Below are 16,276 nucleotides of genomic sequence, written 5' to 3'. Positions count from 1 at the left end.
CCCTCTCTTTCCTGTGTCCTCCCCCTCACCCCACCCCAGTGCAAATCCATCCTTCCACACTCTCATCCTCTGGCCCTTCCACCTACAGCCCTCCCTCTCGTTCCACATTTCATTTTTCTTTCTTTCCTCTTATCCTCATCTGACACCCTTTTGGCAATCACCCCCCCCTCACCTGTATCCATCTATCACTTATGCACCTATCGGACTATCCCACCATTTAAGAAGCAGTTAGACAGGTACATGGATCGGAATGGTTTGGAGGGACTTGGACCAAATGCTGGCGGGTGGGACTAGTGTAGCTGGGACATGTTGGCCGGTGTGGGCAAGCTGGGCTGAAGGGCCTGTATCCACACTGTATCACGCTATGACTTGCCAGGTTTCTTCCTAGCCCCACGTCTTTATCAGCTTTCTGTCCCCACAACTATAATCAGTCTGAAAAAAGGGTCCCGACTCAAAACATCTCCTCCATGTCCTCCACAGATGATGCCAACCCGCTGAGTTACTCCAGCATTTTGTACTCTCCACAAGATTCCAGCATCTGCAGTTCAATTTGAATTTCTTCTTAGTTTAGGTATAGTGTCACCTGCACTCATGTACTTTGTCTGTATGCTATCTAACTGATCGGGTAATACTCTATATAAATACAATCAAACTTAAGTACAACAGGTAGAGCAAAGAGGAAGATACTGAGTGCAGAATATAGTTCTTAGCAATGTAGTGCATGTTCCTTAAGCAAAGTCCAATGTCCACAACGGGGTAGAGGTGAATTGAACACCAGCCTAGCTCATGGAAGGATCGTTCAGAAGCCTGATAACCGAGGGGAAGAAGCTATTCCTGAATTCCTGAAGAAAGCTGTTTCTTGATTGGCTCTGTGCTATGTTGTTAGTTGCAAATGGTCCAATTCATGCAACTGTGAGATAGAATTGCTAAATGCTACCAGCGATCTTGTGTCCAAAGGGAGGAGGAGTGAAACGGTTTGGATGAGAGGAGCTTGCAAATCTGTAGCCACCTGCCTTTAAGGATATGAGTGGGGATTTACACATCCAGGTGCACAAACTCTAGCTGCTATTGGAAGGTGATCAACTCGATGAAAGACCCATAGGGCAGCGGTAAAGTTGTTGCCTTACAGCGCCAGAGACCCGGGTTCGATCCTGACCACAGGTACTGTCTGTACGGAGTTTGTACGTTCCGGCCGAGACCTGCGTGGCTTTTCTCCGGGAACTTCGGTTTCCTCCCACACCCCAAAGATGTACAGATTTGTAGGGTAATTGGCTGCGGTAAAAAAAAAGGTAAATTGTCCCTAGTGTGTGTAGGATAGCGTGTCTGGGTATCGCTGGTCGATGTGGACTCGCCGTGACCTAGGACCTGTTTCCACGCTGTATCTCTAAACTAAACTAAACTAAACGCACTTTGGTTTGCTTGAATCGTGCTGCCGTTTCTGGCAGAGGAGATGTAGCAGACTGGAACATGCCCTAGATAGCCGAGGGACACCCTCCACTTAGTGCATAAGATTCTGGGGAAAGGCCACTATACAGTGTCACTCTGAGAACTGCAACCTGTGTTAAAACACCCCTTATACTTAGCACTGATGCAAGTCATGTGCATGAGATATTGGTGCCATGCTGGTAAATGTCACATGCTCACACGCTGTGGGAAACCAGGGTGTGAAGGAGGTGAGTCATTCGCCTCCAGACTGTAGGTGGCGGAGGAGTCGAGGGAGGTGTTGGTGCAGTCGGCCTGGGTATCGTGATCACATGCAAGGGATCTGGCCAGGAGTAAAAGCCAAGAGTGTTCATTTGTCATATGTACTGGCGACGAATACAAATCAACATCGATCAAAAATACCAGGTTCCCCTCTTCACCAGCGGAGCGTTGCTTACTTTCTGCAATGCAGCTGTGAACAGCAAAGTGCTAAATGAGGCACAACTTATCAGAAGCAGCTGGCCAGGATCCTGAGGCAACGTGTTTGAGGAATGAGGATGTCACCCATCCACTGTGCTGGCAGTACAGCCAATTCTGTCTGTGGCCTGCTGGAAGCTTGTCCGGTTTGTGAATGTCTGTAGTTGTGTGTGTGTGTGTGTGTGTGTGTGTGTGTGTGTGTGTGTGTGTGTGTGTGTGTGTGTGTGTGTGTGTGTGTGTGTGTGTGTGTGTGTGTGTGTGTGTGTGTGTGTGTGTGTGTGTGTGTGTGTGTGTGTGTGTGTGTGTGTGTGTGTGTGTGTGCCTGGTTATGTGTTTGTGTGTGTGTCTGTGTGTGTCTGTGATGTGTTCCTGTTTATACGTGTTTGTGTGTGTGTGCCGCATGCTCACACGTATGTGTAAGTTTTCATGCTCATGTGTATGTTCTAGTTCACAGGTGCATGCCAAGAGCCAAGAGTGTTCTATATGTGTGTCATATGTCGCAGATAGAACAATGAAATTCTTACTTGCAGCAGCACCACAGAATAAGTAAACATAGTACACTGTAAAAAATATAATAAACGAGAACAAAAGTTCAGTGTGCGTATATATACACGTATATGTGTATATATGTGAGCGTGTGTGAGTCACATTGGGGACAGTAATTTGGGGAAGTGCGGAGTTAGCTGGATTCCTGCTAAAGAATTGCTATAAACAAGTGAACTCACCAACCCTTGAGTGCAGCAATCTATCTCCTCTCTGGAGTCTGTAGGTGTTATGAGATTATCAGAGCAGAATATTTGTTTTAGTTAATCCTCTTACATTTAACCGGGTAGAGCCAGCAATGGCTGCCTCGCCCACAGTCTGCCTGTCACTTCCTTCTCTGTTGTTTCTTTATTCATGTCTTAAAAGTATGTTCTCAGTGTTCTTTAGCTTGTTTTATGTGTGTGTGGGGGGGGGGGAGGGGGTGGGTTGGGGAAATCTCTTATCCCGATGGAGATGCTATTTTTTTCCGTAACACATCTCCGTCCGCACTGCGGACTGACATCGAGGAATTGGAGGCCTTTGACAATAGACAATATACAATAGGTGCAGGAGGAGGCCATTCGGCCCTTCGAGATTCACTGTGATCATGGCTGATCATCCACAATCAGTACGCTGTTCCTGCCTTCTCCCCACATCCCTTGACTCTGCTTTCTTTTAAGAGCTCTAACTAACTCTCTCTTGAAAGCATCCAAATAATTGGCCTCCACTACCTTCTGAGGCAGGGAATTCCACAGATTCACAACTCTCTGGGTGAAAAAGTGTTTTTCTCATCTCCGTTCTAAATGGCCTACCCCTTATTCTTAAACAGTGGTTCTGGACTCCCCCGTCATTGGGAACAAGTTTCCTGCCTCTAGCATGCCCAATCCATTATTAATCTTATATGTTTCAATAGATCCCCTCTCTTGTTTCTAAATTGCAGTGTATACAAGCCCAGTCGCTCCATTCTCTTAACATATGGCAGTCCCGCCATCCCGGGAATTGACCTTGTGAATTTACGCTGCACTCCCTCAATAACAAGAATGTCCTTCCTCAAATTTGGAGACCAAATTTGGAGTATAGTCCAATACTCCAGGTGTGCTCTCACCAGGACCCTGTACTGCTGCAGAAGGACCTCTTTGCTCCTATACTCAACTCCTCTTGTTATGAAGGCCAACATGCCATGATTAGCTTTCTTCACTGCCTGCTGTACCTGCACGTTTACTTACAGTGACTGATGAACAAGTTCCCCCAGATCTCGTTGTACTCCTCCTTTTCCCAACTTGACACCATTCAGAGAATAATCTGCCTTCCTGTTTTTGCCACCAAAGTGGATAACCTCACATTTACGCACATTAAACTGCCATGCATCTGCCCACTCACCCAACCTGTCCAAGTCACCTGCATCCTCATAGAATCCTCCTCACAGTTCACACTGCCACCCAGCTTTGTGTCATCTGCAAATTTGCTAGTTACTTTTAATCCCTTCATCTAAATCATTAATGTATGTAAATACCTGTAGCTGCGGTCCCAGTACCGAGCCTGGCGGTACTCCACGAGTCACTGCCTGCCATTCTGAAAGTGACCCGTTAAGCCAACCAATTTTTCTATCCATGTCAGCACCTTACCCCCAATACCATGTACTCTAATTTTGCCCACTAATCACCTATGTGGATCCTTATCAAAGGCTTTCTGAAAGTCCAGGTACACTACATCCATTGGCTCTCCCTTGTCCATTTTCCGAGTTACACCGTCAGAAAATTCCAGAAGATTAGTCAGGCATGATTTCCCCTTCGTAAATCCATGCTGACTCCGACCAATCCAGTTACTGCCATCCAAATGTGCCGCTATTTCACCTTTTATAATTGACTCCAGCATCTTCCCCACCGCCGACTTCGGGACCTCCAACCACGGGAGCCTGCGGACTTTAACATCGTAGAGCTCGCGGTCTCTGGTTAGAGACCGACCTCGACAGCTCCAAACACAGGAGTTTCGATCGCCCCGAAGCGGGAGTTTCGATCGCCCCGACGCGGCAGCTTCGATCACCCTGTGTAACTGGTACATGGGACAATAAAAGACCTTTGAAACCGTTGAGACTAACCCTACAAGGACCCCTGACTTCCAATATTCTGTTGGGTTGATTACGTGTTACTCCCCATCTGTCAGAGAGATTTTATTTTAAGAATGACTGTCTGCATGGGACTAAAGAAGCACTGAAGGATGCTGATGCCCGGTGCAACTCTGAGCGCGACTAACCTATTGCGCCGTTACTCACTGAATTACGTTGTTACCTAGAACCGTAGAACTGCAGATACCGGTTTGTACTAAAGATAGACAATGTGCTGGAGTAACTCAGTGGGTCAGGCAACTCTCTGGAGAAAAATATGGGTGACGTTTCGGGTTGGGACCCTTCACCTTTTGTTTTCATTATCCCAGCCTTGCCTGTTTTTGGTATTAGATTTACTTGGCTTAACCACTATCTCCTCAATCAGCTCATCTGCTAACTCGCTGTCTTGGTTCCCACCTCCTCTGCTGCACTAGTTTAAACCTTCCCAAACAGGACCAGCAAGACTCACTGCAAAGATCAATTCAATTCAAAGCACTTTATTCGTCCCCGAGGGGCAATTTAAAAAGGCGCATTACAGTAGCTTTTTTAAAAAGGGACACAATCAACAAACATAAGCAGCACGCATACTGCACAATCAACCAGCACACGCATTTCACAGACACACTGCACAATCACACAACACACACCGCACATCAACATTCAACACATAGCAATAGTTTTAAAGTGCTTCCTAAGTGCTTCAATTAAAAAGTGCATATAGAAGGTTATTTCATTTCATATGTTCATGAGTCAGTGACCAGCATTAAAAAGATGGACAGCCCTGGGGATGAAGGTGGGTGCCCTTCATTTTAGATGCTTCCTGTTCTTTTCACACAGGTCCCACCTGCCCTGGAAAAGAGCCTAATAATCCAATGATCTCCCATCTACACCAGATTTTTAGCCATGCATTAAACTGTAATATCTTCCTATTTTCTGTCTCACTAGCCCGTGGCACAGGGAGTAAGATTATAATCCCACTTTTTAACTTTCTACTTAACACCTTATATTCTCCATTGCTGCCTATTCCATGAGATGTCTGTTGTATCCAGAGATAACTATCCTTCTTGATATCTCAATGGCAACCTCATCTCAACAACAATCGGAGTGCAAATTCTAATTCAGTCTGTCCATTCTGGCAATGGGCAACAGCAAATGAGTTTCATTTATATCAGATTATATTCACAGCCTTGCCCCGAATCAGTCCTGAGCCAATGAAGTTTTTTTTTTAATATAGCAGCCAAATGTGTAAAGAAATGCTATGTGGCAGCATCCCATAAATAAAATGGTTCGACTGAAAATTACAGATGGGGTTTTATTCGTCAATGGTACGATATATTTGAATGTCAGAGCAAGCTTGAGGGATTCAGTAACCTACATCTGTTCTAATTAAAACTGCACCTTTGGCCCAGATGTAGTGGCGTAAATACCAAGAGCTTGGCACCCATTCCTGGGTCTCAGGATAACTGAACCATGCAGGTGGCAACTGAAAAATGTCATCAACTGCAGTGAGGCAGAATACTGGTTTCTGTTTCTCCGAGGAAACCATAGAATCATGGAAAGGATACGGCACAGGAGAAGGCCAATCAGCCCATCACAACTGTGCTGGCTCTCCATCAGAGCAACTCATTAGTTTCACCCACTAGTTCTTTCTTGATAGCCTTGGACATGTTTGTCCACCAATTACTTATCCAGTTCCCTCTTGTTTCCTTGGCCTGTCTCCATTACATCTGCAGGCTGGGCATCATACGTATATCCAAAGGGCATTGAAAGATCATAGTCAATGTCCGTGATATTGTACCTCCTGTATTTCCCTTAATATCCCAGGTGGCATCCCATCCAATCCTGGTTCATTCGGTTAATATTCTAATATCGCCCTGCTATCAATTTTTTATGTTTTCAGTGTTCCTACAAAATCCCTCTTCCCTACTAATGTGGCAGAATCTTCTTTGCTATTGAAGGCAGGGGCAATGTAATCATTTAATACCTTAACGGCACCCTCAGCATCCATGCGCAAGCTACTTAATTTTGTCCTGAATGAGGCCAACTTTTTTTATATTAGCATTTAATTATTTACTGACATATGGGGATTTTTGGATTCCCATTCATGTTGGCAACTAATCTTTTCTAATACATTCTCTTTTCCTCTCCTATTTTAATTAATCACTTCCTCCCTGATTCTTTTGCAAACATCCTGATTCTTGCTGTTACTCACAATCCTACTCTTGCCATTTACATCATTTGTTTTGTTTCACCTTTCTCTGTATCTCTGTCATCATCCAGACAACATGGTTTGTTCTTCCTCTGCACCTCCTGTGAAAAAAGCCTCAACCATACTGAAACAATCTCTTCCGTAAAGGCAGACCATTGAACGGCTACAACCTTGTCTATTAACCGTTGGCCACTTCCACTCTCATCCCATTGAATTAGTTTAGAGATACAGCATGGAAACAGGCCCTTTGGCCCACCGAGTCCGCACCGACCATCGATCCCCAAACACTATCCTACACACTAGGGACAATTTACAATTTTTACCGGTCAAATTGGCCTACAAACCTGAATGTCATTGGAGTGTGGAGGTAACCAGAGCACACAGGGGAAATCCATGCAGTCATGGGGAGAACATACAAACTCCATACAGAGAGCACCCGTAGTCATTGTTGAACCTGGGCTCTCTGGCACTTTAAGGCAGCAATTCTTCCAATGCGTCACCTTCATTCCTTATCATTTTCTATAGTTAAGCAGAATCTTGCTCTTCTCTATATTCTCCCATATTGTTACACTTCTCGTTCCCCAGAACGAGATCTAGCAATGTTTCCTAACTCAATGGACCCAACGCATTCTGCTCTAGGAAACCATTCTGACAGCTGCTGGGATTTTTTGTACAAGCACAGCAATAGGTTAGATTGTTAAATGGAATCCCCAAATGTAGGGCAGAAGCAAATGGAAATTGAGGAGGTTCATTTCAATCTATTACTAAAACCATTTTATGTGTTATGTGCAGGCACAGCTGGTGCTTTCAAAGCGACATGTGGTCCAAGATTAGACCGTCCCTACCTCTGAGCAGTTGATGCCAATCTGGCTTGTTATTTCAGCAGCAGAATGTTGAAAAGAAAAATTGCATTCAAATCTAAAAATAAATCTACTTGATCTTTAACCTTTAGAAATATGATAAAGCCAGGATCAACATAGATGAGTTGCCAACAGCAAGGTAGTTCTAATCAAACAATCCTAAAATGCCGGCACTAATTTTATCTGCAATGCCTTCTTGTTTATCTGGAGCACATTAGACACTGTTGGAGATCTCACTTGAGTCTCAACCTAATGAAATTAGTGGGATGTAAACCGGATGGGTTGTAGACCGTGAGTGAGATGCTCAAACCTTTACTGTGGTACAGATAAGTTCATCTGATTACTGAAGTAAATATCCTCAGCTTTAGAAGTTGGGATCCCAGGACATTGCTTTGATGATTTTGAAAATTGAAAATAGGCAATGTTTAAGGAGGCAACTCTGACAAAATACCAAATCAAAATATTAAATGCTGGTGAACTGGAAACTTGATTAGAAGGGGAGATGGGAATTGTGTCAGCAGTCAAACTCAATCTGAAGGTTGTTGGTTCATGACCCAGTTCAGAGCTCCGCCTGGACAATCCATGGCAGGATACAGAGATTGCGGGCGGCACGGTGGCCTAGCGGTAGAGCAACTGCCAGAGATCCGGGTTCGATCCTGACCACGGGTCCTTGTTCTGTACAGAGTTTGTACGTTGTTCTCCCGTGACCTGCGTGGGTTTTCTCCGAGATCTTCGGTTTCCTCCCACGCTCCAACGACGCACAGGTTTGTAGGTTGATTGGCAGAAATGTTAAATTGTCCCTAGTATGTGTAGAGTGGTGTTAATGTGCGGGGAATGCTGGTCCATGCGGACTGGGTGGGCTAAAGGGCCTGTTTCAGCGCTGTATCTCTAAACTAAACCAAGTTAAATCTGAAGATAGGCACAAAATGCTGGAGTAAATCAGCGGGGCAGGCAGCATCTCTGGGGAGAAGTTTTGGAGAGAAGTGGTGACGTTTTGTGTCGCGACCTACTCTTCTGCTTGGCTTCCTGTGGGGTGACTGGCATATGGCTCATTGCAAAGTAGAGGGGTGGGCAGGGGATTTGCGATGGCAGGGGTGGGCATTGAGCCGAAAACAGTATTGACTGAAACAGAACTAAAGGGAAAGAAAATGACTGTATATTAAACATTAGGAGCCTTTAAGAAAGCACCACGCAGCTATGACTAAGAGATGAAATGTTTTCATTTATGAATAGTGGGAATACCCCAGGAATGGCCCATCAGAGCTACACTTTCAAGTCTGTTTCTCTGGGAGCTGAAACGAGGTGACTCACCAATGATGACTGTGACTGAGGCTTTGAATAGTATGCATCATCTATGACCCACACAATAATCTAACACGTCAGTGCTGTGCGAAGGCTGAGCTGGATTTGGTCAGAGCAAAACAAAACAACAAAATATCTCGTTTATCGTGAAGCCGTCACTCATCGGACGTAATTACGCCATCACTTTCTGAAATTCTGCTTCTTTCCCTCCCTTACTTTTTTCCCCACAAACTTCCATTTAACTGCTACCACTTCACGATTAAAATGCACAACATGTCCATGGCCAAGTGGGAATGTGACAGTGGGGCTGCGAGAAAAATAGACGCATTTCGAAGTTCACTGGCAGGTCCCGAGATTTTGTTCTCGCTGGCTACATTTAAACGTATTCTAATATAATCTATTCAGATAAGTCTTCCGTCTGATCTGCTTCTGCTAACCTACTCCTGAGCACCAGGAGAAAACATAAGGTCATATGTGATAGGAACAGAATTAGGCCATTCGGCCCATCAAGTCCACTCCACCATTCAATCACGGCTTATCTATCCCTCCCTCCTAACCCCATTCTTCTGCCCTCTCCCCGTAACCCCTGACACCCGTACGAATTAAGAATCTATCTATCTCTGCCTTAAAAATATCCATTGACCTAGCCTCCACAGCGTTCTGTGGCAAAGAATTCCTCAGATGAATACTGTGAAAGCAGTGTAAATACACCACTGCAACAACAGGTTAAAGTTGTGAAGTGCCCCTTGAATTCCAAAGGTTAAGAGGTGGTCCAATAGAGGTGATTAAAAGATTTAATAGATGTTTGCTGGTGGAATTGATCAATATAGGTAAATAGATTTCAGTTATAGATCAGCCTGCATCCATTTGACTGTTCCTTTATATTGAGAATGTCCCTTTTAACCAATGTTGGTATTGGAACCATTCCAAACATGTGTTGCTGATGGTTATGTGTGATAAGAGTCTACTACTGATTCTTACAGTAACCTGATAACATTGAAGGTATTCATGCAAGCGGGCACACTAAAGGATGATCATTTGGCAAGTTTCCTGCACCAAGGTAATCAAACAGGTTCTAGACAATATAACATGTACAAGTACTAGACAAACGAGACTGCCCCAACTCAAACCTTCTTATGGAAAGTTAGGGTGACACGGTGGTAGAGTTGCTGCCTTACAGCGCCAGAGACCCTGGTTCAACGGAATCAGTGCTAACGGAATCAAGGGATACGGGGAGAAAGCAGGAACAAGGTACTGATTTTGGATGATCATATTGAATGGCGGTGATAGCTCGGTGCCGAATGGCCTAGTCCTGTACTTATTTTCGATGTTTCTAGGTTTCTAATCCTGAGTACGGGTGCTCTCTGTATGGAACTTGATTCCCGGCGACTGTGTGGGTTTTCTCCGGGTGCTCCGGTTGCCTCCCATATTCCAAAGACCTCCAGGCTTATAGGTTAATTGGCTTCAGTAAAATTGTAAATTGTCCCCAGTGTAGCATAGTGCAAGTGTACGGGGATTGTGGTCAGCGCGGACACGGTGGGACGAAGGGCCTGTTTCCGCGCTGTATCTCTCACCTAAACAAAATCTACATGGAATTTACAGTAGTGGAACAAGCCATTCTGCCCCACTGATTTCTGCTGCACCTGAACTCCCTCGCTCTTGTAAACTATTTTGTCTTGTTCGTGGTCAACTCTTTCTTGTGAGGGTGAGAATTCAGAAAGAATATTGCATCTCCTCTTCCTGGTATGAACGGAGCAGTAGCAGAATTTGCCGTACTATCCCAGTTCTGTTACCACCACTGTAGCAGAGTCCCCAGTGATGGGGGCCTGAATCCGGTGGGAGGGAGCCTCCTTAATGTATAAAAGCCTGTAGAACCCGACAGGTAAATAGAACTCTCTACCAGAAACAAGTAAAAAGAAAGTTCTAGAATTATCTGAGTGGGGTCATGAATAATAGGAATGTTCCTCCAGACCCCACAAAAATAATTGAGGTCCCAGATGCCCTAAATACCCTGCTCCTAATCACCTTTGCTCTGGTTAATTCCATGGACAGTTGAATGCATTGGGATGTTCATAGGTGAGTAGTATTAGGGCATTCGGCTGATCAAGTCTACTCCGCCATTCCATCAAGGCTGATCTATCTTTCCCTCTTAACCCCATTCTCTTGCATTCTCCTCCAATATCCCCCAAACCCATAACCCCTAACTGCATTACCAATCAAAAATCTATCTATCTCTGCCATCTGTCAATGGATAAAAATATCCATTGACTTGGCCTCCACAGCCTTCTGTGCCAATGCGTTCCCCAGATTCACTGCCCTCGAACTAAATAAATTCTTCCTCATCTCCTTCCTAAAGAAACGTCATTTAATTCTGAGACTATGCCCTCTAGTCCTAGACTAGTGGAAACATCTTCTCCACATCCATTCTATCCAGGCCTTTCACTATTTGTCAAGACTTTGGTTCAAGAAGACACAAACACAGGCATGAAATTAGGTTCATCCTCCCTTTTATTTCGCAATAAAGGAACCAAAAAACCATAGAGAACTTACTCAGTCTCATTCCTCTTTGCCTTATCAGGAAGCAACAGGAACCAGCCTTCCTTCTGCTGGATCATCTGGAGCTTGTTAACGTTGAATGCCACCTGGAGAGCAGACAGAACAAGACTATGAGAGTTAGATAGAGCTCTAGGGGCTAACGGAGTGAAGGGATATGGGGAGAAGGGAGGCACAGGTTACTGATTGTGGATGATCAGCCATGATCACAATGAATGACGGTGCAGGCTCGAAGGGCCAAATGGCCTCCTCTTGCACCTATTTTCTATGTTTCCATGACGCCCCCAGTCACACCCACTGTCCACTAAACCACACCGTGCCCATTTAGATACGATACGATACGATAGAACTTTATTTATCCCAGGAAGGAAATTGATCTGCCAACCTAACATTTCTAAGCCAGGTTTACTTGAAAGTGATACCTACCTTTCCCAGGAAGTCATTTTTACTGACCAGGTCCCAGTCCCACACCTCCACATATAACGTGTTCTCTGTCACAGAATCATCCAGAGCAAAATCAAAGACCTCGTTCCAACGCGGGTAACAGGACTTTTTCACAACCTACGAAAAGAAAACTTGGTGTCAGGAAATTTCCCTGGATTTGAGGAGTGTCCATGTATTCAATTGCCTATTGCTAATCAGAAGTGCTAAAACAGCTGCAATGTTGAAGAGCAGCTGAGGGAGGTTGATCTGGAACGTATCTCTCTGTCGATGCTGCTGGACCTGCTGAGTATGTTAGAAGATCCCTGGTTTTATTTAAGATTTCCAGCATCTGCAGGATTTTCTGTTTTGCAAGCGTTACATGGTCGAAAACACAAAGTGAGAGGATGCCTATCAAGCAGGTATTTACCAACACAAGATAGTGAACTACTTACTTTTTTCTCTATCTCGAGCTACAAACGAGTTGGGAATCAGAAGTGAGGCAAGACTTTCAACAAAGCGTAATTGTGCAATGTGCAAGTGCAAGAAGATAAATCACCTCGAAAAAGCAGCTCCCCCTTTGGATATTGCCCGGTGTAGCAAGTTTGCTTGTGTTTTAATCAATGTGCAGATTCAATCAAAATCTCGGGCAAACAAAATCTCACAGTTGATCTTGTGTGCGAAAAATGAGTTGACCATGGAGATGTAATGATGGATAAGAATGCAGAGCATAAGGTGGGTCAGTTTGTTGATCAAAATGTGGCTGATGCAGTTCTGGCCTCTACACAACTTTCTAGTTCTCCCTCCCTCCCAATACACCTTGATTCACTTGTAGTTCAAATGCCTGTATATTTCCACCTGGAGTACATGCAATTGCCACCCACCACCTACTCCCTCCACCTTCCACATTTCTCTGGGTTAGAGAATTCCAGATTCATGACCTTGTGGGAGAATACACATCCCTTCATCCCTGTCTGAAATCCCTGCCTTTTATTAACCACAAAAAAAAACCCTTTAAGAGGAAATATTCTCTCAGTATCCTCCCTGTCAATTCCCCTTGGACCCTCATGTTTCAATTAGATCTTCTTTCATCCTTCCATCCTTCAATGAGTATGGGTGCAACACGCTCACCCTCTCTTCATATGTCAACCCCTGCCACCCAGCCAGCAAGACAATGAACCTTCTCTGCACTGTCTCCAATGCATACACATTTCTTCCAGTGCAAGGCAGAAACATGGAAACATAGAAAATAGGTGCAGAAGTAGGCCATTCGGCCCCTTCGAGCCAGCACCACCATTCAATATGATCATGGTTGATCATCCAAAATCAGTTCCCTGTTCCTGCTTTCTCCCCATATCCTTGATTCCGTTCTCCCTAAAAGCTATGTCTAATTCTCTCTTGAATACATGATGTTGGTTTACAGTTATGGAACGACTTCAGTGGTCAGAGTTCCAAAATAGAAACTGAAGTGTAAGGGTGAGGCTGGCATGAATTACTGTTACCAATGTAACATGAGCCATCCACTGTATTAATGTCAATTTAAAACAGTGAGATGTTTGAACTAGCAGGGATAGGGCACTAATGTGAAGCACGCAAGTCTAATGCCAAAGCAGTGAATCTAAGCAGCTCTACATGTGTGATTTCCAACCAAAAGGGAAGTTGTTACAGCAAGAAGCGACGGAGGAGGAAGTCGACATCATACTGAAACCAAATAAGGACAATTAAAGAACTGAGTCCATGTGGCACTAGTGTGACCAGTGGCAATAGTGGACAGCAGAGTGATTTCAAGAGTGATTTCATGGTCAGCTCATCCACATGAGCTTTGACTCAGCACCGGATTACTCAAGAATCCATGACTAGGTTCAGCCGAGCACATCCAGAAACAGCAGAGTGGGCTTGAAAGCATATTCTGAAGATTCTAAGTTGGATGAAATATTTATTGAATTGCTTTAAGCATCAAGTAAACTCACCCATGTCTGCAACCGACTATACTAATCACCAAACATTGATGGGCAAATAGTTTTGAGTATTGCACTTGGACTGAAAAGAGTCAAGAGTCATGAGTGTTTCGTTGTCACATCCCCCGACCAACACAATGAAATTCTTACTTGCAGAGATGTTGAACATGGATGTTTTAAAAGCACCGGACATGCTGCAGTATTGGGAAAATGGGCAGAGATGTTCAAGGACATTTGCTGGAGAACTACTGATCATTGAGCACATGTGTATCAAGCCAGACACAGTCACCAACCTACTGTAAGCATTAACCTGTCCCGTATGTGTAGAATAACCAGAGGAAAAGCAGAGATTGATAAATTAGAACAAAAAGATGTTGAAGACCGGTGAGTTTGCAAAACGAGCATTTTCTGTAGCAGTGCTGAAAGTGGCCAAACTAGTCAACTCTGGTGAAGAAGGCAGTCGGCAGGAACCAAACTTTTTCCCAGGCCAGATCGATCATGTCGTGCATGTGTTCACTTAAATGCAAAGGAGAGTCAACTACACTGGAAAAGCACAACTCCTGCACAGAAGTAGGAACAAGGAACTGCAGATGTTGGTTTACAACAAAAAAAAGACGCAACGTGCTGGGGTAACTCAGCGGGCCAGGCAGCATCTCTGGAGAACGTGAAGAGGTGACGTTTCAGGTCAGTCAGTAGAAGGGACCCGACACGGAACACCGCCTATCCATGTTCTCCAGATCTGCTGCCTGACTCGCTGAGTTACTCCAGCACTTTGTGTCTTTTCCTGCACCGAAGTACCTGATAGTGTGGAGCCACAATGGGGAAGATATTACAAGTTATGGATCATAGTCAATGCAATCAAGATGGTGCATTAATAGCTTTAAATACTGAAGAGAATATGTGAATATTGTCAGGAGTAGGTGGAGCTCCACGAACACAGCGTAAACTTCAAAAAATGGGAAGGATGTATTCAGCCAAATTGAGACAGTTACCTCAAGCTAAAACTAACTGTAAGTGGTTTGAAATAGTCAAATAAAAATGAATTAAAAAGCAGAAGTAATTGCAAAGATAAAAATAATTCTGAAAATATTGAAGAACTTTGGTCATTCTTAAGAATAGTACAAAATGACACATGATTTTTGCTGGACCTTGCAATAGCATTGACTCCTTTACATCAGATATGGGAAAAAAAGATGAAAAATGCAATTAGGGCAAAGAACAGCTAATGCTAAACTATTTATAGAAGAAGAATCTGGGAATTCATGTTCATAAATGATAGGAGCAGAATTAGGCCATTCGGCCCATCAAGTCTACCTTGCCATTCAATCACGGCTGATCTATCTCTGTTAACCCCATCCTCCTTCCTTCTCCCTATAACCCCTGACACCTGTGCTGATCATACTGAGTTATTATTAGTTCACTCTGATACCACATAGACATTGAAACTTGCAGGTGCTGCTTCACATTGTGGAGTAGCAGCTGTAATCAATGCAGGGAACAATGGTCAAGAAAATACAATTATGCTTGGGTCATGTTCACTGACAAAGGGTGAGAGAAATTACACTCAAGATGAGAGATTGGCATCATGGATTGGCTTTGGAGCTGAAAAGGATTCATTAGTTAATACAGTGGCTTGCAAAAGTATTCATACCCCTTGAACTTTTCCACATTTTGTCACGTTACAACCACAAACGTAAATGTATTTTATTGGGATTTTATGTGATAGACCAACACAAAGTGGCGCATAATTGTGAAGTGGAAGGAAAATGATACATGGTTTTCAATTTTTTTTACAAATAAAAAACTGAAAAGTGTGGCGTGCAAAAGTATTCAGCCCCCTTTACTCTGATACCCCTAAATAAAATCCAGTGCAACCAATTGCCTTCAGAAGTCACCTAATTAGTAAATAGAGTCCACTTGTGTGTAATCTAATCTCAGTATAAATACAGCTGTTCTGTGAAGGCCTCAGAGGTTTGTTAGAGAACATTAGTGAACAAACAGCATCATGAAGCCCAAGGAACACACCAGACAGGTCAGGGATAAAGTTGTGGAGAAGTTTAAAGCAGGGTTAGGTTATAAAAAATATCCCAAGCTTTGAACATCTCACGGAGCACTGTTCAATCTATCATCCGAAAATGGAAAGAGTATGGCACAACTGCAAACCTACCAAGACATGGCCGTCCACCTAAAATGACAAGCCGGGCAAGGAGAGATTGATCAGAAAAGCAGCCAAGAGGTCCATGGTAACTCTGGAGGAGCTGCAGAGATCCACAGCTCAGGTGGGAGAATCTGTCCACAGGACAACTCAAGATGGGAGGGAATACATCGAAGTCCCTCACCCTGAGCACAGGATCGCCCCAGGGTTGCGTCCTCAGCCCCCTATTGTACTCCCTGTACACACATGACTGTGTGGCTAGGTTCAGCTCCAATTCAATAATTAAGTTTGCTG

General features: G+C 44.1%; 1 protein-coding gene across 1 annotated transcript in view; it reads right to left on the bottom strand.

The window, feature by feature from the left end:
* Positions 1-16,276, bottom strand: part of rasa4 (RAS p21 protein activator 4) — a 129,372-nt gene that overhangs the window by 28,072 nt on the left and 85,024 nt on the right. The window contains exons 7-8 of the mRNA XM_055657920.1: positions 11,876-12,010; positions 11,447-11,538 (exon numbers count right to left, since the gene is read on the bottom strand). Of these exons, the coding sequence (XP_055513895.1) occupies positions 11,447-11,538; positions 11,876-12,010 (227 nt within the window). The remainder of the gene's footprint in view (positions 1-11,446; positions 11,539-11,875; positions 12,011-16,276) is intronic.

The sequence above is a fragment of the Leucoraja erinacea genome, chromosome 28 (assembly GCF_028641065.1).
Source record: "Leucoraja erinacea ecotype New England chromosome 28, Leri_hhj_1, whole genome shotgun sequence".
In the NCBI taxonomy this organism is placed as follows: Eukaryota; Metazoa; Chordata; class Chondrichthyes; order Rajiformes; family Rajidae; genus Leucoraja; species Leucoraja erinaceus.
This window is presented reverse-complemented; position numbering and strand designations above follow the sequence as displayed.